We start from the raw sequence: 23,339 nt of genomic DNA on the forward strand, positions 1-23,339 counted from the left end.
AGGATCAAAATTTCACTCAAAAGGTTTAAAATGGAATGTCCCAAAACCTATATTTATACAGCTTGATATTAATTTTATTCAAGTATATAAGCACAGACATAGCAAGGCAATTTGATTTAGAATTTATGTTCTTTTATAAGAAAGTAAAATTCTGGAGGACTTACTGCAATTTCAGTATTTACTTCATGTTTGCTGAACCTGTAGACAACTACATATGCAGAAACTCCTGCCACACAGAAAATTCGGCTTTCAGGACACCAGTACATCATCTGAACAGCAAAAGGATCTTCTTCTACAATCTCAGCTGTTGCTTTTCCTTCTCCCAGTTTCTGTTTTTCAAAGACCTTTGATGTTTTTAATTTGTACAACATCTGTAGAGTAACTGGAATATATTAAAACATATAAAAATACTGACTAACATGAATCAAATCAGTTATAAAATTCCTTTGTTACCGTTTTCTTTTCAGTTGTGGCATAACAAAGAATCTTATGAGGCCTAAGAGGAGAAGAAAATGGGTATTATACAATACAGATATTATTCTGGTACACAGTACTGGTAGGATACGTATTTAATATTTCCAAAACGGATATTTGTCTGTGAAATACTTCTTCGTACTTTCTGGGACAGGATGTCAAAGGTGTATGTTAACTATTATGTCCATAATTAGGCTTATACTCAATGTTATAGAGAGGCTCTGATAATGCTGCTACCTTCCTAATGAGATAAGAAACTAAGATTTCATTTGTCTGAGGTTATTGTCTTGCTAGAATGTAAAGACTGTATGGCACTTCAAGAGAAAGCGTTAGGAAAGTGTTCTGGTGGCCTGGGCAACACAAAGTCTTCATGAACAAACATGAGTTCTAAAACGCTTTGAATTTCTTGACTCATAAGTATATCTGTATTTATACCTGTATATAAAACCTTAATATCCAGAAGCCTTTGTCAAGACTAGATCTCCACTGCAGTGAATTCTGGAGGCAAAGGAGGGATTATAAGGAACCCTATTTTGTTTTATTGACGTTCCTCCCTATTTTTTACTACTTTAACATTAATTTATCAGTGGCATTAATTAATAACTGCAAAAGGTCAGAAAAAGACAGTCAGGCCCAGCAACTATAAAGATGTGTATATACATAAAGGCAAAGCTGTTACATATGTTAGTGCAATTGTGGTAGATCAGACTAGCTAGCTTGTGTAACAAGAGCAACAAAAAGATGGAAGAACGGTGTTTTAGTTATGTAACCGGATGACGAACACAGCAACATTACATTTTCATTTTGCAGTGCAGATATATTCCAGGAGTTTAAGCATATAACATTTTTTATATTTTTAAAGTTTTAGCATATAAAACGCTACCAAATTTTCACAAATTACAGCAAGTGCTTCTGTAATGAATACATAATTCTTCCTGCCTTCTGTGGTGGTGGCAGAGGCCTCAGGATGCCCTTAGTCCCAGGAGCAAATCTAGAGTAGCACTTCAAATCAGACATCACAGGTCCATGCATACTAGGATTGGAAGAATTACAGAATCACAGGGCACAAGCACAAGGCGAGACTCTATGCTTCTGTGAATTACTAGGCACAAGGCAAATAAGAAACAGCAATGGCTTTTGAACAAAGATACATTTGGAAAACTGCTTCAGTGGTTTAGCAATTCCCTGTCTCCCACAAATCTGTGCTTTCAGATACAAAATTACACAATTAAAATATGTCTAAAAGCAAAGTATTTTGTGCCTTCAAATACCAGTAGGATATTATGTTTGCTATGAAATCTCAAATGAAATTTGAACTCTGTTAAAAAAGTTAAGACCTTGTAAATAATAAAAATTTGTAATAATTAAAACCTTGTAAATAAAAAGTACCAAGTATGGTACCAATAATGCAGTACATGCCCTGAAAAGCAGGATTAAGGCCAGGACATCAGAGATGCACTGAAAGTAGCATTACTGTTGAAGGGATTGTGAATATTCATGATCATCTAAGCTTTTACTTCTAAGAAAATTTCCTGTTGCAGCGTGTACATACTGATTAGTGGGTTATGTTTGTATTTCCTATGAGAAGTTTTTTCCTTTCCCCATTCCTGCCAGAATTATAGAAGAAATGACTAGCATGCTGATTCCTGTGCAGCATATACACTAAATGCTTTGGGGTCTTGCAACAGTCTGTATTGTTTCACCCTAATTTTAACGCCTGTGTTTGCACACTCTTGTCAAGGGCGCAAGTATATAATGAAATATGCACAAGACAAGGTCTAATACCTCACACTACTTCTTTGAATAAAAGTCATTATCCTGTTTTTGTTCATATTAAAGCACTCTCAAACTTCTGTCTTTTCAGATAAACTCCTGTTGAGCTCATTAGAATTTTTTTCTTTTTGGTGTTTATCGTAACTTGAAAATGCTGGAAGATGTAAACTTTAAGCAGCATGTATCTGTTTTTCCTCCATTTCCAAATAGACAAATTATATAATAAAAACCCAACTCCTAGTTGTGTTCAGTTGACATGCCTATGTAAAATTCCTTTGTGATTGAGGCTTTGGAAATCATAGAATCGTTAAGGTTGGAAAAGACCCTTAAGATCATCGAGTCCAACCGTTAACCCAGCACTGCCAAGTCCACCACTCATTTTCTCCTTGTCCAACCTGATGAGTGAAAATATTTGGTATTAGGCGAAAAGAGAACTACCTGACAAAGTCATCAGGTTTAGCTGACATGAAAATCTTGTAAACATTCCCCATATTTGGCTGGACATGGTAGCAGTATTTATCATTACAATTCTGTGGCACAATGTGGACGTAGCAGGTAGTTTAAGTATCTCATACTCTGTGTTCTTGGTGACCATGACAGACTGGTTATTAGGGTCAAATTAAATCTGTCTATGCCTAACGTTTCATACAGAAGTTTCTTTCACACTCTCTTCTCTTTAAGAGACTGGTACCTTGTAAAAGAGATATTCTACCCAGACATCCCTGTACCACATGAGAGACAGAATACAAGGCAACTCTACTGCAATTTTTGTGAAGGATAGTCACATTATTTGAACCAGAATATTTTAGCTTTCAACCAAAATGTATGTATATTTTTGATAAATACATTTTACTGATAAGTACCATATGTATTTTCTGTAAGGGAAAATGCTGGGTTTTCCTATGTGTAGTTATAGCTAGAATGTATGGAACAAGTAGTTTCTGAAGCTTTTTCCTGGTAGAATGAATGGAAATGCTTCCCAATTATTTCCTGAAACCTGAGGCTGGACAAGAAAAGATTTAGGTCTTCTCCATCCTCACCAGTTTAGACATGAATTAAGATGTATTATTGTATTTTAATATTTTATTTTTACTTAGCTGTAAAAAAGACTATATTGTACTCAGAATAGGAGAGACATGACAACTGGAACTGAATATTAGGTCTAATTGAGCCCACTCTTATACACACAGGAAATTTTTGCCCTAGGGAATTTTTACCAACACTTCATCCTTCACAGGTTTTGGTATGTTGGATCTGGAGTTTTTATTCCTCTTACAGAATTTCACTCTTTTCTCTCTAATACATCTCATTAGCAGTGTTTTTTTTCCTAATTTAATAAAAATTTGCCTAATTTCACTTTATTATTCCTGATCATATCATCCCAGGTATTACTACTCATACTGCTAAATATCACGTTTTATATATATATGTGTGCGTATGATTTGTCAGCATTATATAAAAGTGAACTTTAGAAACTTACTGGCAGAAGCATCCCAAAACTTTACTGATCCATCTGCATGGCTTAAAAAAATATAAAAATTAAATGTGTTAAAACAAGATGCAATTCTAAAACATCTTCTACTTTCAGTGAGTGATAAATATAAGCAGAAAAACTGTATTTTGCTCATGTGGTAACTCTCCATACCTTACTGACAATATATAAGGATATATATTCTAACTATAAGAAAATATTTTGTTATTAGTTTGATTAGGTTAATAAAATACTTTTTCATGCATTTCCTACAGAGAACTAAGTCCCCAATGAATTTTAAAATCTCAACAGCAAGAAATTCATTCTCATACTAATGACAAGTTTAAGTTACAGCACTTTTGGCTTTGCAGTGGGCCAGCATTAAGCCTATGCATTCTAAAAATGCCGTGTATAACGAGCTTTGAAAAGACAGAGGGTAACTTCATTTTGCTTAATACCTTACAGCTGTGTTCTATTTATTAACAAAATAATCATCCCTGAAGTAAAGCTGGAGAAAGGAGACATTTCTGTTTAAAATGAGAATAATCCTGTCATCACCTTATTGGTACTATTGCACACATCATCATCATTTTTAAAAACAGGTGTTAATTATCATTGATAATAACAATTTATCAAATATATTGCTATCATCAGCATGGCTGAGACCAGAGGGAAACACAGAGTGCATCATAGCTGAATAGCTTCTGTTTTACAGCATGGCCCCTTGAAAATCCATCAGGCATTGCTCATGGGGCTTCTACTGCAATCTGAGCCTTTCTATGCCTTTTTGCTATGGGGCTGTCTCTCCACTCACAGGGTGAAACTCATCCCAGTGCACCACACCCTCACTAATGCTGGAGTGTTAACATGAATTCCTAAACTGTCCCCAGATACAAAGTCCCCCGAAGGCAAAGGACAGCTATAGAAGAACAGCCGCTCCCCTTTTTAAAACTATTCTCTATGTCCTTCAAGGCCAAACTAGTCTCTTGCAATGGATTCTCCTTTCCAAAGACCCCACCTTCACATGTATACAGACCTGCTGTCTAACACTGGGGCCTCAAATGGTAATTCTTAATGGTAGTTCATCCCCGAGTACAAAGTTCTATCTTCTACAGCAAATGGGAATTTCTGTGGTGACTGCACAAGGGAAAAAACTACGTACCTCAAATGAAGAGGCCAGGACATGCATGCTCTGTGAAGGGTCAACTCTTATCTATAGCTAACCCACAATCAAAAGCTGTAGACACTAGCATTTTAAAAGTACCAATCCTCAGTTTCATTCTCACCCTGTAATAATGATTTCGGGATATGTCTGAGCTCCAAGGTTCCATGCTCCACCACTGATAGGCCACTCCTAAACAAACAAGAGGACAGAGATCACAACTCATTCTGATGAATCTTGCTCAGTTGATTTTTAAACTCAGGAGCAGACAACATCTTCCTCCAAAAAGCAATACAACTCATAAAAGGAAGAAAAATGTGTGGCATTCAAGGCTTTTAAAGCTTATTAACATTTTTATATTATCAATTAAGGCTTTGGAAACTTAATAGCATTTTTATGTTATCAATTAACGTTCTATGTTTTTAAAGTATTTCTGCACAGCTAACACTCAACAATCCAAAACAGGAACTAGAGGAAGGAGTGACAAACAGTTCTGCTATTCTTTTCAGATTGCTTGACTCTTGGAGTTTCTATAGGACACTGAATAGACTGAGAATCTATTTTGAGGATGAAGACTACTGAAGAAGCTGGCCCAGAAACAAATATCTGTGCATGATGCCACGAGATATGAGATAAGGGAATGCCACTTTACAGAACACGTGAACTCACCACCTCTGCCTTGTGTTTACTAGTGGAGAATACTTCTGTTCATATGAACAGAAAACTGATGATGTCTGATTTGTTTACCCAATATTTTTTCTAATTTATTTATTATGATGGATTAGTTTTACTCAATACATAAACAGATTAATACTTGAAATTTATAAAATAATTGCATTTCCTCTTTTTATTTCTGCAGCTTGTCCTATTTCTAAAAGCATTATGTTAAGACTTTGGTAGCTCAGTAAAATAATTATTAATATTCCTATTTAATAAAAATCTCACAGACGTGCTGTCAACCCTCAACTTTCACTGAAGCTCTTGTGCTATCTTCTTTCAGTTATAATGTTTTCACTTTTTTCTTTGATAGAGATAACTTATCCATACAAATTTGAATTGTACACCAATGGCTTTCCTTTAACTCAGGCTGATCTGGCATGACTCCAGCAGCCAAATGATTAAGTCCTATATAATGGTCATTAGTGGTTGTGCTTAAGTGATGGTGTTTCTGAGGGACAAATACCAGACCGTAAGCATGCTGCTAAGCTGCTGCTTGGACCAACTTGAAAGTGATTATTAAAGAAGTAAAATGAAAATAATTTGGTAAGATGTTACAAAAACATAGGTTCTACATCTACTTTCTTTGTTGAAAAAAATATTGGTTTTCTTTACCTTATTGCTGTATCCTTGCTTTTTATGTTTTGCTCCTACAGAATAGAGTACAGGAATCAAATCTGGAGGACAGTCCGCAAAATATTCTGTGCAGGTAACAGGTGACTCATGAATGTCAATAGGATATGGATTTTCAAAGATTGGAAAACTAGTCAAGGAAGACAATTTATTAGAAGCACTGTGACACACTGAGCCATAGAACAAAACAAATTCTTATATTAAAGTGTATAACAGAATCTAAGTGAAATCATTACTAATAAAGTACATTTTCCCTTATTTATTCAGACATATGTATTGTTTTTAATGTCAATAATAATGTGTAGTTACTCAAATAAAGATATAAAAATTCCACTGCTGTGACAAGAATCTTCTTGTAACATAAATACCCGTTCATGTGAACAGTTCCTAAGGCTAATAGGACTACTCGTGTGAATGAGGATTAGGAACTAATTTTTCCCAACATCTCAAAATCTTGTTTATACAGAAGTGACACATTTTCTAGAAGCTTCAGGTTCATGGATATAATATATACTATGACCTAAGAACTACTTATACAACTGTAGATTTTATATTGAGCAGCTTAGTTTATTGGGCTGGCAGACTGCTGATTCTACAATGAACAATTGCAATAACAGATGAAGTAGATCTCGGTTTATTTCTCACTTCCATCAGTTTGGACGGTCTGATAAGAAGGAAGGCCTCACTTCTGGCATATTACACGATGTTATTGACAATTCAAAAATGTAGCAAATTTGGTTCTGATTTCAGTTGCATCCATTTTATATTGCTAAGATGATTTGAATTGTCCTTGAAAGTAAGTGAGATCAGAATATGATTCACTTAAAATATTTCAAGACATTAAGGGCAAAAATCTGGTCCTAGTTATACCAGTGTGAATGTGCATGTACATTACTGGTAGTGTTGGAGGCAGAACAAAGTACGTAAGAATTGGATTCTGCATTACGTGATGTATAGTTCCTCTTTGATATGAACATTGATTCTGATGTGAAAGAACTATTTGTCTTTTAAACCAGCAACTGGATCATGAAATAATCCTGTAGATCCACTATAAATTAATGCCATTATTTATTATGATACTTAAGTAAATACTTAAGTGGTAGTCCCTGTGGAGTCTAGAGAAGTTAGGCATGCATATAAGTAGCAGCTGAATCTGGTTTCCAAAACACACATTCAGGTCATAGTTCAGCATGTGACCAAGTACGACTTAACTTCAATGTTGAGTGAATGTTTGAGGGCTATGCTGAAGGGACCACAGATTCAGATTTATTCCCAAACTTAAGAACAAATATTATTGTAAGTTCCTGTTGATTGGCTGATCTTAGCTCTTAAAGTGGAGGTAAACATTGTGAATTATTACCAAGAGTGAATGATTTTGGATAGTAAAATGACATTGCATGATAACATTTGGATTTTTATCATCATTTGCTGGAGAGTTAAGATATACAAATAACTTCATAGAAGACTTCATACTTACTTGCTTTGTGTCAGGTCAACAACAATGAGGTCTTTTTCCAAAAGCACTACTACAGCATAGGGTTCTTGAAATTCTGTAAGCGAGGAATCAAGTATAAAAGACATGGAGTTCTCCTATTAGTCATTTTAAACAAGCAAGTCATGTTTATGTTCTCTAAACATTCACAGTATATTAAACGAAAGTTTTGAGGTACAAATCCTAGACATATCCACAAACTAGACACATCTGCAAACTAGGGGCAGATTAGGGCTAGACAGGAACTGAGAAATGACTTTTGGGCAGTATTGCTGATCAACATACATAGCAGAAGTAGAACTGGCATATTATAGCATGCCAGCATGATGGTATATTGAAAGTAAAGAAATAGAATATGAATAAGTTGAGTGTATTACTGCATTGCTGAATCCAGTTATACAGAACATGTATTTTTGCTGTCCAGTAGTAATACTTCTGCTGTGTACAACTATTCTTCAAAACCAGATCATGAACAGCTGGTCCTCTCCACTTGAAGATACACAATGCCCTCGCTTCCAAAGCGATTCCAAAGGAATGTTCCAAACGAAACCTGTAAGTCTGCTGTGTTCAGTTCAGATACTGACATGCTCCTTCCTCCCACACACTCTTTAGGAGACTATATCGTTTGGTTTTTTACGTAATGCTTTTTTCATTTATCAAAAATAAACAATTAAAATGACAAATAAATGCTTCCCTTGAGACACAGGGTGCATTAGTTTACATAGTATAAAACTTATTTAAAAAAATATAAATGTGAAATTACAACTCTCTTTTCAACAGTAGCAAACCATTCCAGCATATGCAAGCTCAGAGTACACTCTTCAGATGGCTGATGCCAAAAAGCTGAGTAAATTGACAGCAACTGATTTACCTTCCTTTCAGGCCAGCTATGAATGCACATTATCTGTGGCCTGTTTTTATACAAGACTATGAATAACGCAGGTTAAACCAAAATTTTTAAATATTAGTGTGTGAGCAGGGGAAGGGGCTACAAAATCTTAGTACTGGGAAGTGACACTGTATTTGATACAGTTAAATGAAGGCCCAAACTAACTGATTACTGAAAATTAAATTTTTGCATGACATTGAAACAAATATACACTTTATCTTTACTAAGTGTTTTTAATATGTATTTAATTTAGCTCCTTATATAAGATTTATTTTACTTTTCTGCTTAAGGACTTAAAATGCTAAACTTAGTTTCTTTTTGACTTACAGGTTTTCTGAATTTACTTTCTGGAGTTCTCTGTGAATGTACTTCAGAGTATGGCAGCCCCACGATATGCAGCAAAACACTTTTAACAGTTCAATTCAGCTGAAGTGTAAGAACTTTTTTGTAGATAAGTGGTAGTTTAATCTTCAATAATTTACCAATCTGTAGATTTTCAGCCTCATGAAAATTGTCAGAAATATGAGCACATATGTTTGATTAATAGCAATATTTCCTCACACTACCCCATGTGTTTCAAGTGTATATCTGGAGATTTATGCATGCTTTATTGTCCACTCATTACTTGCTTCCTATATGAGAATGCGAACAAGTTCCAGTTACTTTCAGTGATGTGGTTTTCTTGAGATGGAGACAACTGTGAGAATGGAAGTCCCTGGAATGGAATTAAGGTATGAGAGAAGATCACTTCATTTATATTTTCCATAACTGTGTTTTGCTTAATAAACTCACCGTTTGGATATGGGGTTTCACAAAGAGTTAAAAAGTCAACTATAGGGTGATCCATTTCAAGAACTGTAATTGCTTTCCCATGCATGATTGTTAAACTTGGTCTTCGGCAAGCCTTATCATATGACAATCCACCAGAAAATATCACAAATGGTTCACTGTATTAAAAAAAACAACATGGTAATTTTAAGTTTTCATAGTATATACAAGTTTACATGATAACTTCAGTACTTTTAAATAATAATAAATAGTTTTGCAAAAAGAAAGAGGGAAAGTTTCTAAAAGGACTTTAACTCAGGAATGTAACATTGAGTTAATTACAGAATTAAAAACATACCTGTTTTTACAGGTCTTGTACTCTACTTTAAGAATTGGTTTACAAGATTCAGGTTTTTTTCCATCTCTTTGAATTTTTCCTAAGGAAAGAAAGAAGATGAAAACTGTATTAAAACATCATGATAATAGAACTATCAAACTGAAACATACACATCGAAGCAACTGTATAAACAGTAAGAGAACTGAACTTCAAAGCTACAGAAGATAATGAGTATTAGCTCCTATTTCTGTAAAATATGCATTTGTCTACATTAATTATGGCTTTATGTTTTTACTGCCACATACAAAGGACCACAGACCACACTTCAAAGACATCTAAAAACCATGCAGATTACTGAGAAGGATGACACTTAACTAATAATTAATGAATTTGACCAAATGTATACCTTTTTTCTGAACACATTATGACCATAAACATCTTAATTTTTTCCTAAGTCATTCTTAGATTGACTTAATTCCTTTTGTTGACCAAATGTTACATGCTCTGGAGTGTAACTAGTTGAGTGATAAAATTAAATGAAGCGTACAATTGAAATTCATGGGTTCATGGTTAATTGTGGCTCAGTACTTTCTTCCAGTCAGCAAAAAGTCACTTGTAAACCAAAAAAATAACGATTTTGGTTTTGTTACTTTGGAAAGCCTATGCTTGTTTTCAACAACAACCTGAACGGAGGATACAGTGTAGATGGAGCCATACTGTTCTCAGAGGTGCACAGTGACATGGCAGGAGACAAAGGACTCAAGTTGCGACATGGGGAATTCTGGTTAAATATTAGCAAAAATGTTTGTATCGTGAGTGTCATTAAATATCGGAAGACATTGCCCAGAGAGGTTGTGCAATTTGTTGTTGGAAGTGTTCAAGTGTCCAGTGTCAACTGGACACTGCCCTGAGCTAACTGATCTGATCAGGCCTGTTTTGAGCTGGGGGTTAGACTAGATGACCTCTGAGAGACATAAAGCACAATTCTGCAACTAAAAATGATAAAATAAAAGGAATTAGGAAATTTAAGAAAATGCTAAAACTTTTCTGGGCTACATAGATCTTGCTTTCCCCTTCTTTCTTCCTCTCCACCCAGTCAAGCTTCTTGGTAATGTATTGATTTGCCATAGAGTTAATACCTTTTAACCTCATTTATAGGAAGCAATGGCATATAATGTCCCAGCCATAAAAGATACAGCCATTTCTTAATATGGCTCCTTTAAATTCTTCATTGCAGTGACTTGGGAAGCCTTGTACCATCTCTATAACAAGCAATACAGTACCTTGTACAAAATGTGTTACTTCTTGTGAAAATTGCACATACAAGCACATAAGCACAAAACATAAAAGAAAGAAATGTGAAAATCCCAAAGCCTGAGGGTGTCAACGACTAGCAGTAGGCTATTAAGATGAATTGTATAAAAGAAGACATTAGAGCAATATTACTCAGTAGGAGGTATTTACGACACCAATTAAAAAAAAGTTTGATCAAAATTGCTCTCTGATTTTTTAAATATTTTGCAGCTACTTTGCAGATTAAAATATTTATGCAAGAAGCAACTCTGGATTTGGGCTACAATAAAAAAGGAAATAAACATAGATATTAACAAACAGCATGGAGAATATGGTATTGCTTCTTAGTTACACATTTTAACTATCAAAATTACCATGTGGAATTGTGGTCTGGAATGGTCTGTTAGGACTTTTCAGGTTCCATAGGGTCAAGCTGCCATCAGAGTGACTGCACATGAATTGTTTCCCTTCATGATGCCAAGCAACAGAATGAATAGCCTAGAGAAATGAAACAAGAACTTGAGACTGAAATGGAATACAGCGTTTACACTAATGATACTTTAATGTATGACTTTGGATTATATTAATCTAATGGTATGTCAACAGTTGAATGGTTCTTGTTTGTCTGAAGTCCATTACCAGCACTTTTTAGTAACCAAGGGCTGTAATCTACTGCTAGTGAAGCAAAAGAATTCATTATAAATGCTAACATAACACAAGAATGTAAGAAAGCCTGTACTGAATCAGACCAAAATTGAAGGAACAAGGTATTGAGGTAAAAGTATAAGAACAAGGGACACACAGTGTAATCATAATATGTCTGATAGCTCTCCTTAGAAGTATTTCATCTGGCAAACATACGGGAAATTCTGTGTGACAAGTTTTACAGGTAACATACAACACATGCAGTCTTCCCCAGAGGACTATTTAGGAAAAGTAGAAATAGTACACTGTTCTTGAATAATTTCCCCCCCCCCCCGCATACTTAAGTTTCAGAGCAAATACACATCAATCTGGGATGTTTAATATAAAAACAAAACCACTAAAGAGAGCAAGGTTGTTTCATTGATATAGGAAATTAGCAAAAAAATGATGCGAGATACTTTTGGAACAGATACTGCTTCAGAGAAGAGGAATATCGCACTTCTATGTACACAATGCAAGTACCACATGATGAATGTTGTGGATGCCAAAAAGCAACACTTCAAAAATTAATAAACCATTCTTAGTATTTCGTGCGTAATTGGTGGAACTGACTGAAAACATCCATAATTACATCAAACTAGCTGAAAGGATAATGGTGTAAGTCCTTCATTTTCACTGGTATGTGCTGGAAACTAACAAAAACCATTTTCTGGCAAAACAAAGTATTGCTTCATTGTATACCACAGTTTCTCACACACTCCCCTCAGAAGCACAAACTCATAGAATATTCCCTTGAATCCATTTCCCTTCCAGAAATGTTAGCTGCCAAATAGCAAAAAACACAGTATGTTTTTATGTAAATGTAAATAAGAGAGACCTATTTTTAAATACAGTTTAATAAATTTCCATTTTTGTAACCCAGGAAATGCTAAGGCCTTGCATGCACTTACAATGCAACATGGCCATTTACCTGATTTATTCAAATCACTTTAAAATCATGCCAGGGTATTCATAAGTCAGCATTGGAGTTGTTCATATCAATTTTGCTTAAGCTGACAAGAAATAAACCAAAGTGCTACTGGTCGCTATTCAAAACTCCCTGTTGGTCTTCCTCTTTTAATAAGTATATCGATGGTTACGGTTGGTAATGGCTCATGGTCTGGAGGGAATATCAGAAGTAACCAACGAAAAGACAGTGACCCTTTCCCAAAACTTAACTCAGCTCCTGAGGCTGGACAGCATAGCTACAAAGGGGCCTTTGCATTAAGGTGACCCAGATGTTTTAACAGGAATCTGACGTGCCTCGTGTATGGATGCTTTGCTAACACACCAGTAAGCTAGTCATGCCAATAAAGACTCAACAAACTGAGCTGCACAAAATGAACTCTAGATATTTATTTTCGAGTGACATAATGGGCGTCACTCAAACTTCTACCTACCAGAGTGGGGTTGGCACACAATTCCTCTTAAAGACCCAGAAGACACAACTATAACTGAAGCAACAAGACAACACAGAAAGATGGTTCATACAGAGTCCAATGCCATTGCCCTCAGGTAGTAAGAACTTAGATCTGTGGGGAGCGCTGCTTCACTTGCACTGAAGGCATGTCTATCCTCATGCAAATCAGTTCTGACATGAGCTCATTCATGCTTGCTATCATGCCAAATTTGAATCTGCTTTTGATGTGTTATCACCCATAGAAACATTTCACATGGTTACAGTCGCTAACTGTGTCTGAGCAGGAGCTAGTAACTAGCAGCTGAAAATTGTACCAAGCTGCTTGTTAAACTGCCTCTCAGCTGCTAGGTGCCACCCGCCAGCACAAACCTCCTGCTGAGCGGAGCTGAGGCGGAACGCTCCTGTCACAGACTGCTGGCATAGCAGCAACTCGAATTCACCTGTTAGACTTTGCCCCAAAACAGGCAAGAAATACTTAGAAGTGCTTTTGGAGGTCTCAGCTGGGAGTTACGCCTAATACTGAAAGGTGGTACTGAGTAAGTCCCTAATTTTCTCTCTGCTAGAATATGGCTAGCATTCTGATCCACTTTGTTAGCATCCACACAAAAAAGGAGCAGTTATTTGCGTAGAACAGGAGTTCATCACGGTGGGTGACTCATGTGAATGTTCACACAGTGTATGCACATAAAGCATATCACTCCAGATTGGGTATGTTTCTCCTTCTGCAGTACCCACAGTGGTTGCATACATATTCCATCTTCTTTCATACTCAGCATATACTAAAATTAAGCATGCCCAACACCATTTCAGTCCCTTCCCAACCACAAACCTCATCACTGAGAAGTACTCAGGGGGACTCTAGGACCACTTTTAACCATATTTTGAACAAGCACCCTAGTCATCCTATTGCTTGAATCTTAAGAATCCTTTGTGTTAGTTAATGCAGGACCATTACAGCAAGGGCCACATCCGATTTGATACTTCCATAATGGCATAGTGCTTGATAAAGGTAAGGAGATGTCATTTGGCGAATGTCTCTGTGAACTCTGCAGCTTCATTTTGGAGATATGTTCTAATGAAAGATAATGACTATGCTTCACGAAGCTCTGAATGTGTGTTGACGCAACCTGTCAAATTTTTAAACAGTCTGCATATGAAGATGGCTGGTTTTTTGGGTCTGCCGACTATCAATAATAACTTGAGAATCCTTTGAAGGACCTGTCTTGTTTATGTGCTCTCTTTTCATACCAATTGATGGAAATAAACTTTTGAAGGAATTTATAAAAGGGCTTGCAAGGAAAGCCTTTTATAGAGGGCATCATATAGGAGCATTGATTGAAAGGGCCTGAATATCTCATACATATCACCACTGAGAAGATGACAATCATCATCACACAAAAAAAACGAATTTGCAGCTGACACCTTGAAGAGCAGACACAAGATTCTTTAGCAGCAGGTTCAAGCTCCACTCTGAGACCAGGTGTTTCACAAGTGAGAACATTTTAGTCTCTTGAGAAGCTTTGACACAGTAGAGAAGAAAACATAGAAACTCCTTGTATCAGAAGTTGATGAACTGAGGCAGCCTCTAACTGGTCATCAGCGGGGCTAAAAGAGAGGCAGGACTACTTTTAGCTCCAGTGAGTAAACCATAAGTATCAGGGAGAAGCTTTAAAGGGAAGATACAGGCTTACAAGAACACCAAGCAGGGAAGTTCCAGATTATGCAACTTGTACAGCTTTTTCTGTCCTTGGTGAGAAGCTCTTTCATTTCAAATGAGCAGACATGTTTTATTTATGAAAGGTTCCCAGTCTTCAAGACATGAAGTATAGCATGACGAAGATGGAGTAAGGAATGCAGCTGTAAATGCTGCAATTGCAAGTCTGTGAACAGGGGGCAGAGTCTTCAGCTCCAGCACTTACAAGCTATCGGGTTGTCTCAGTGAGCTGTTTATTCTAGGAGCAATATATCCATGACGCTAATCTGGATGGCAAGGAAAATGAAAGGGCATACTTCTGCAAGTATTGGACAGATCCTGCTAATATTACAGGAAATAACTCACCTCCCTGTCATAAGATTACTCATATTCTAAGGAGATATCTGCAACATACGTCTCGCAACCATGTCTGCAAGTCTCATGTGATGTGAAGCATCACATTGGTATGACAATGCCATGCGGCCTAGAGGCAAGATTTCACAGTGGTGATGTCCAAGTGGACTGAGAACTGTTATCTCTTGATGATCCATTTGTTAGCCAACTGTTCAAGTGTGCAAATAAAGAGGACCTATTCCATCTGAGCTGAGTGTCCACCACTTCTAAGACCTCAGTTAAACAAACAGCACTCAACATAGTGAAAAAATTGAATGGAAGAGACCTTTTAATAATGGTTCTCACTGACAATGAAATGAAAGCATTTCTTGGGGCTGTATGAAAAGAAATATCTTTAAATACATGAGGTATGAAACTATTCCTCTCTATAATAATTGAATGTCAGCAGATATAGTCCCCATCTTGAACTTAAAAAGGAAGAATATTTAGATTCATAGATAGACAATCAGTTACCAGCCTCCTTTCCTCTTCTGTATCAAAAAATATCTGCTGTTAACGTCTCGCTCCTGTGCTGCACAGTGACAGGTTCTACAGATCGGAATAACAACAGAGAGCCTCCTTCTCAACAGCTGGTCTGGGGAGACTGAAATCCAATGCCGTCAAGGGTAACAAAGGAGAAATCCAGCTGAGGCCTGATCCTGTGAAAGGCTGGGTATTTGGATGGAGTCTTGAAGGCGCTGACATTTATTTTGAGTGACATTACCAAGATGGACAGCGATCTGAAGAAGATTCCAGAGAAGAAAGAACTTGCCTCCATGATGAACACTCACAGTCCATCAAAGACAAGAAAATAAGCTGTTTCTTACAGTACACACCAAGTGCCAATGAAGAAGTCTGGTGCCAGGGGAATTTTTGATGCTAAACAGAAGTATCTGCTCCACTGATAAGCCAGAAAAGATCATGCCATCCAATGACCCTTAAAGATGCCAGGAAGTGGTGAGTTAGATGAGATTTCTAGTTCTTTCACCATCAAATAGGGTGACTACGTTAGTTTCAAAAGTGGTGCTAAAGAAAGCATAATGATAGTAAGAAAAATGAGGCTGGATTAATCTCATTCAGACCCCATTCGAAGAGGCACTTCAGTATTCAGTGAAGATACAGAGCATTTACAGTAATTTACCTGAGACTTCACAGATACCCTGCAATTGCAACTGGCTGGCTCAGTGCCAGAACAACGATACCAAAAGATTGGTCAGACGTCTTGGGGCACAGAGGCCTTGTGTCAGTCCAGACAGAACGGTGAAGGGGAGCAGGAACAATGTTTTCTGGATGGTGATTTTAGGTGACCAATCTGTAAGAAGAGGCTTAGGTTTGAAAACTTGGGTTGGTGCCAAATACCAAGCGGCACATGCCGAACTAATAATTTGTGACTCACAAAAGCTATATGACCCAGGATTTAAAAAGTAACCCTTTTTAGGGGCTCCCTAGGGGAATCCTGGCAGATCTGGAACATTATCAATCTGGAGCCTGAAAGTCTGGAATAAAGTACAATGGCTAGTCACACAATCCTTTTGAAGACAAAATAAGAATCTTGCAACTATTTCAGTAGACGATAGCAAGCCATCACACATTGCACAAAGTGGAGTAATGACACAGCAACTAACCACTGAGGAGGAAAGCACATGGCTGATAAAAAGGCCAAAAAAAGTTCCTGAGGACAGTACTGAAAAATGCGGAACAACTAAATTGTAGGAGAAATTTTCAGCACCCAACCACTCTGTCTTAACAAGCAAAAAAAAAGGAAACAGTATTATAAAGATCCCGTCCTATGTAGTCTCATTCTGAGCACAAGAGAGGACAGTGAGTGAACAGACACACACACACACACACACACACATACACACACACCCTGAGGAGACCTGTAAAAGGAAAAAGTTGTCCAGCCTTAAGTAATAGAACAGGAGCAATTTCACAAGTGTATACACAGGCGGACTCTCACTTAGAGACAATTTAGTGGGCATGGCTTGAGGCTTAAGTGCTGGCCTGTTTAAACTCCGAATTACCCTGTCTTTGAGAACGTTTGCTATGTGGATGCTCGGAATCTTAACCTTGAAGCTCAGTGTAGTGTTAATGTGTCCGTGAAAACAGGCTTGAAAGAGTGCAGGATTCAGATATATTCAGATTAATTTTTGGCGTGAAAATAACTGTGTATACTTCTTACATGTAATAAGGTGGCAAGATGAAAAAGGAAAGAGAACTACAGGAAACCAGTTACTGCCTGGATCACTTTAAAGAAAATGTCCTTTTCTACCTTCAGTTGTAGTTGCATTCACATTCATCCATGGTGAACTGTACAGAAGGACTGGCAGAACAAAGCATATTTTTTCCTAGGGCTAGTACTAAAATCATAATAACTAGGAATATATCTATTATTGAAACAGCATGTTTATTGATACAAGAACTGTGCCTGTGGTTGATACAATCTGCTTACAAAAGGCAAGAGACAATTGTCTGATAAAACTATGAGAATACAATTTTGAAAACCTTTTAATCAGATCTTGAGTACTAGATAATACCAATAGCCCTACAAAGTAATTCGTCTTCCATTCTAATTAATGTTCTAGTAACACTCAGTAAAGATAATTATATAATTCCTAATGCAGCTGTATGTCAGGTCAGCGCATTACTACACTCCCTTCAACTGAGGATCCCCACACAGAAGCTGATGAACTTCTCAGAATCAAGGGGAAGAGACTCCGTGTCGTAGTACACTCACAAGAGCCTAATGCATTAGAACTAGAGATGTCAGATTCTGAATTCTATTGTCAATAACTTGTTCAAAAGCATAGCACAAACAGTATTTCCAGGACAAGAAATGCCTTAAGATAAATATCCATCTGCTTGGTAAGGCATACGACAAACTGCTGAAGAACAGTTTTTCTGAATTAATGGAAACTGCTTACCTCGTCATAGTAAGCTCTCAAATCAGCTCTTTTAGATCGTAAGTCCCAGAGTACGACAGTCCCATTTTCATAGCCTATCAATAGCTGGAGGAGGGAAACAAACACAGTTATAGTTTCAGATTCAAAAAGTATGTACAAATATTGAAGAACTTCATGGTTTTAAGAGATTTTAAAAAATAAGCACTATAAAAAGAAATGCCAAAATGATGTTCAAGATTGTAGTTTGCACTACACATAATGCCCTGCTTTCAAACTATCTTTCAGTATAAATTACTTCTCATTACTGGCAATTTAAGATCTGATATGGAAGAAAAAATGTGCTTTATATACCTTTTTCTCTTTCTTAGTTTTTTTTCTGCAAGATTATGTGCCTGGACAGTCTCCACAATTGCATATCTGGGGAGAAAATAAGACCGTAGCGTTTTCCTGTCAGCTCTTACCTTCCTTGCCCCTGGTTGGAGGGAAAACTGTTTGACAGCTAAGAGGTCACTTAAATAACTTCAAACCAAAGAGTCACCAGATTAAACTCTCATTCAGCTACTTACATTCCTTTAATTTCTGCTTTCTATTGCTTTGAAACATTTTGAAGAACTCCCCCTGCAGAGAATAAATTGCTTGATTTCCTAGAAATTGAAAATAAATTAACTGGTATGCCAATTTTTACTTCTTCTAGAACTGGTATGTCATATCATCACACACACCTGAGAAATACCAACAAAGAAGGTTTGTCAAAAGATGAAAGAGAAGAAAAACAATGCTCAGGAGAAAAATAAGATTGAACACAATTCTTTCCCCTTGTCTCTATTGAAAAGAACTGAATTGATCTGGCACTGTATTGAGTACTCTTCATTTGAACACAATTAATTTCAGGTATCATGGAAGATGTGAAGTCTAGCCTACTTAGGTCTCTCTAGAAATTGCTTCCCACAGAGCCTGTCTTCCTAAGAATCTATCCTAGACATGAAGACTGGGAATGACCAAACTGGCAGACCCACACCTTTCTGCTATAGAATACTTCATACAACTGGCAGTGATAACTGCAGTTGTTCTTTGTCCATAAACACATGGATCACAGAATGCAGGCAAGAATTTACAGTTTATGTATTAAGAATTTAAGCAGAAGAATGACAAGACTATCTCTTAGTCTGGGAAGCCTTACCAGCATCTTTGCTATCACTCACTTTAGCTTGCATAAGTCATAAAAACGAAACTTTAGCTGGACTGCTAAACAAAACACCACTTTGTTTCCAAGTTAAATATAATTGATACATCAATACTGCTATAAAAGAGTCTGGGAATACTCTCAATCCTACTAGATACAATTCTTTATATTGCCAGGAGAATATTCATTATGTGGAGATGTATTACCTAATCTGGGAATGATTTATAGCTAATATATTTAGTACCTGAATATGGACAATACCTGATTACTTAAGAATTCTGCTCCTGAAAACAATTCAAACTGTCCTGGAGAAATTCCAGAATATTTATCATTTTTGCTCTGGATGAATATTTATCATTTTTGCTCTGGATGGGTCCATATGGGATTCTGTGGCAGAGTAGATGTGAAAAGACATCCTGTTCAGAAAGCACGCAGCTAACTGGATAGCACTTGTGTCAGGATGCCATATGTTATTCTGGGATAATAAATTGCCATTGAGAGAGTGAACAAAGAATTGTCTTACTGCAACTGCTTTCGCTGTTAGTGTAGCGATCCTAAATGGAAGACAATTGTATATCCAGGAGTTAGCGATCCACACAGCAGTTAACCTGCACTTGGCTTTCAGGCCTGTGCTGTGCTGCCCATATTCCTTGGCCACAAGATAAACTTAGCTGGCTAATTGTAAAGAAGTCTGTAGGCAGCTCCCACTTGGTAAGGGCAATTACAGCACCTTTGTGTCTCTGTCTTGACCTTAATGTAAGGCAGTGTGTTCTTATGTGAATAACCTTCTGCTTGACAGTAGAAATGAATAGATTTAAAAAAAAAAAAAAGAATCTCTTGAAATCTCTAAAGACCAAAATGCTGGCAAACCTCTTCACAGAGGGGACCAGCACAGTGTGCTTGGGGTTCCCACCATCTGAAGGAATGTAAGATTATCTTCTTTTTCCTTTTCGTATTAACTCCAATAAATGGTATTTTAATCAATATGTTATGGAGTCTGAGTGCCTTCCTTACTATCATCATAATAAGCACTTCCACCAGTGCATTACAGCTGGGTACCAAACCAGTTGAGTTCAGTTCATATCTACCAGTATTCTTTTCACCCCAGCTTTTGTACAAATACATTCAGGAAAGTGAAGGAATAGAGATGTATTTAGTATGTGACCCTGTTTCATAATAAGCCTTTTTCCCTGGTGAAGCAGGTTTGTCTTTTGATTTTTATCACTCTCTTTTGCAAAGATATCACGCTCCAAGTAATTACTAAAAGGTTAAATACCTCCTATCAGAGACAGCATTTCACCTGATCTATTGCTGAAATGCTTAATGTACAACAGCACTACAGAATTGCAAGATACAAAGTGCTGTGATTTCAGGAAAGAAGTTGAAAGATAAACAGATTTGCTGCATAGCTAGGAATCTCTCTCTCTCTCTTTGCTCAGATGGTAGCCATGCTGCTAAACTACTAGCACTGTGGCATGATACTAAAGTCAAAATTCCAGCTGGGTGAATGTGATTAGTCTCATTGCCAGTATATTTATGATGCTCTGAACTCTGACCTGTCTGAACCATAGGAAACTCAAATATTCACACTCCTCTTGGCCATGGTGAGCACTAGAGATATCTATAGGACAAGCTCTATGTCTGTAATATTCAATGAGGTCAAAAATACAACATCCATAAATGCAGTTGGAGGAGAAAACATAGACAAAGAAGAAAAATATGTGTAAAAAGAGTCAAGGAAGTAAAAAACCAAAGATTTATCTTCAACTTGCGTTTCCTGGCACCTTGTTTAATTACTCATGCTTAACCAGGTTAAGAATCATGCAGAAGGCTGGACGGAATTTGAAGGAGGGAGGAGTCCTGGCAAGATCTTCCTTGTCTAGTGAAGTTGCTCCACATTTTGACTTAACAAATCCTTCCTCATGAAATGCTTTTGATGATGGTGTTTTAGGGAGATTTCTCCTTTACAATCAACTATTTGCATCCTGGTACATGCCAGCCAGCCCCTTACTTGTCCTGGTAGCACAAAACAGCTGGGAGAAAAAAACAAGCCTGCCAAATGCACATTGTAGTTAGGTGTTATTAGACCTCAGAACACAGACTCAGAAATAGGAAGTTTAGTCCACCAGCTAATAGTTAATAACATTAAACCTTTTCCTATTAAGCTTTCTCCAGTTGCTGGGAAACTGCAGATCATTGCAGTTAATGTCTTCTCCTGTGTCAGCAAGAAAAATCATGTTTGCTACAGATCTGCCACTTACAAATGTCTGTGCACTTCAGTCTGTTCCTAATGCACACTTATTCATTGATTTGGCAGACGCCGTTATATTTCATGGACTTAATCACTAGGTCTCCAAATTGTTCTTAAGTGACACATTAAATGCCCAAATTCTCTTTGTCGTCTGTCTTCCAGCCACAGCTTGCTAAGTTCATAAAAGAGACTGTCTCCAAAGTCTGCCCTGATAGTTTGCCTGGGGGCACTCTGGAAAACTTCTGAATGGCAGAAGTCTTCTGGAATGACATTCATTCTTTTGGCACAGAAAAACTGGTCATCAGTCACTGATATAAACTGGAACTTTTAGGAATTTAAAGAATTTTTAAAAGATTAAGTCAGGACACAAATTTCCCTGGCTTTCAAAAAGAGGTCTTGATTGTCCTAGATTTGGAAAGTTTTATCTGTGTTTTAGGACTCTCAGGCACTCAGTGCCCGGAGAAGAATGCTACTTATTTACTTCAGCAAAACATGCCCAGATCTGTAAACAACTTTGTGATAGCCCAGAGAAGGATATACCACTGGACCTTGCAGAATACAATACCCTTATACTCGTAAAGTACAAGAATATCTGTATTTTGAGCAAAGATTATGACTGATTTGTGCTCACTATTTAATTCCTGAAGCATAGGTAAAAAACACTTTCATCTGCTGCCCCCCATGAAGTGATGTGAGGAGTCTGATTTCTCCCACCAACACCTCTTGGTGGTCTTTGGTTAAATTGAAGCTGAGGAGCTAAGCAGAGTATGTAGAACTATCTTGAAACAGCTCTATTACTTAAGAACAGATCTACTAAGTTAAATAAAAGGTCTGCCTATCACAGTATCTTCTGCTTCAGTGGCCAAGAGCAAATACCAAAGAACAATATGTGAGGAGGGCAAGTGCTTACCATAGTCTCACATATTCTCTCAGCCTAAGTAATTTTCTCATTCAAAGGCAGCCAGCTTCTCAACTAGACACGACTCCATTTAACCTCATCTTTAATAACCTTTCAGGAATATCCAGCAAACCTCTTCAGTAAACCTCGAACTGATTTCTCTTGTGTCAACTTTGCTAGTCTCCCTTGTGACCAATATACATTTTCAGCACCCACAGCACCATTTGGAAAAAATTTTATAGCTTCTACCCATTGCACATTCGAAGAAGTACTTAATTGGCTTGTTTGGAATCTGACTTTTGTCAGCTTCATTTGATATCCTTTTAGGTTTTGTACTGAAAGAGGTTACGAACTGTTTCTACCCTCTTCATAACAATTGTGATTTTCAAACTTGGAATCATGATCAGCTCTTTTCCACAATGAATTGTCCTGTCTGACTTAGTTGTGTCTCATATAGAAAACCTTGCCCCTTCTCTGAATTTCTTTTAGCACAATTATGTCCTTTCTGAGACAGAAGTACAAAAATTATACTCAGTATTCAGCAGGCAAGTCACCCATGCATTTATGCAATAGCCCTGTTTTGTTCTCTGTTATTCTCCAGATAATGCCTAATTTTGATTTTCTTTATCGGTCACTACTGAGCATTGAGCTGACATTTTCATTGAACTATCAATCATCACTCTAAACTCTTGATACCAAACAGTAATGATCAGTTCAGACCCCATTGTTTTATATGTAAAGTCAGAAATATTTTCCCCCCCACATATCACTTTCCATCATTTGCACTGAATACTTACAAAAGACAGTATTTAACCTGCCATTTTACTGCTGAGTTTCTCAGCCTCCTGAAGTCCAGCAAACCTGATCACATCACTGCTTACTCTCTTTCCTAGGTTGTTTATGAC

The 23,339-nt window shown here is 37.0% G+C and overlaps 1 protein-coding gene across 11 annotated transcripts in view; it reads right to left on the reverse strand.

Moving 5' to 3' along the window:
• STXBP5L (syntaxin binding protein 5L) overlaps positions 1-23,339 on the reverse strand; it is a 207,158-nt gene that overhangs the window by 71,520 nt on the left and 112,299 nt on the right. For all 11 annotated transcript variants that reach the window (XM_087756440.1, XM_087756444.1, XM_087756441.1 and 8 more), the window contains exons 7-15: positions 18,124-18,207; positions 11,384-11,507; positions 9,738-9,816; positions 9,404-9,558; positions 7,708-7,780; positions 6,213-6,360; positions 5,005-5,072; positions 3,728-3,768; positions 165-382 (exon numbers count right to left, since the gene is read on the reverse strand). In XM_087756440.1, coding sequence (XP_087612566.1) covers positions 165-382; positions 3,728-3,768; positions 5,005-5,072; positions 6,213-6,360; positions 7,708-7,780; positions 9,404-9,558; positions 9,738-9,816; positions 11,384-11,507; positions 18,124-18,207 — 990 coding nt within the window. The remainder of the gene's footprint in view (positions 1-164; positions 383-3,727; positions 3,769-5,004; positions 5,073-6,212; positions 6,361-7,707; positions 7,781-9,403; positions 9,559-9,737; positions 9,817-11,383; positions 11,508-18,123; positions 18,208-23,339) is intronic.

This window comes from Nipponia nippon, unplaced genomic scaffold, assembly GCF_047370975.1.
Source record: "Nipponia nippon isolate SJK-2023a ecotype South Korea unplaced genomic scaffold, ASM4737097v1 scaffold_2, whole genome shotgun sequence".
In the NCBI taxonomy this organism is placed as follows: domain Eukaryota; kingdom Metazoa; phylum Chordata; class Aves; order Pelecaniformes; family Threskiornithidae; genus Nipponia; species Nipponia nippon.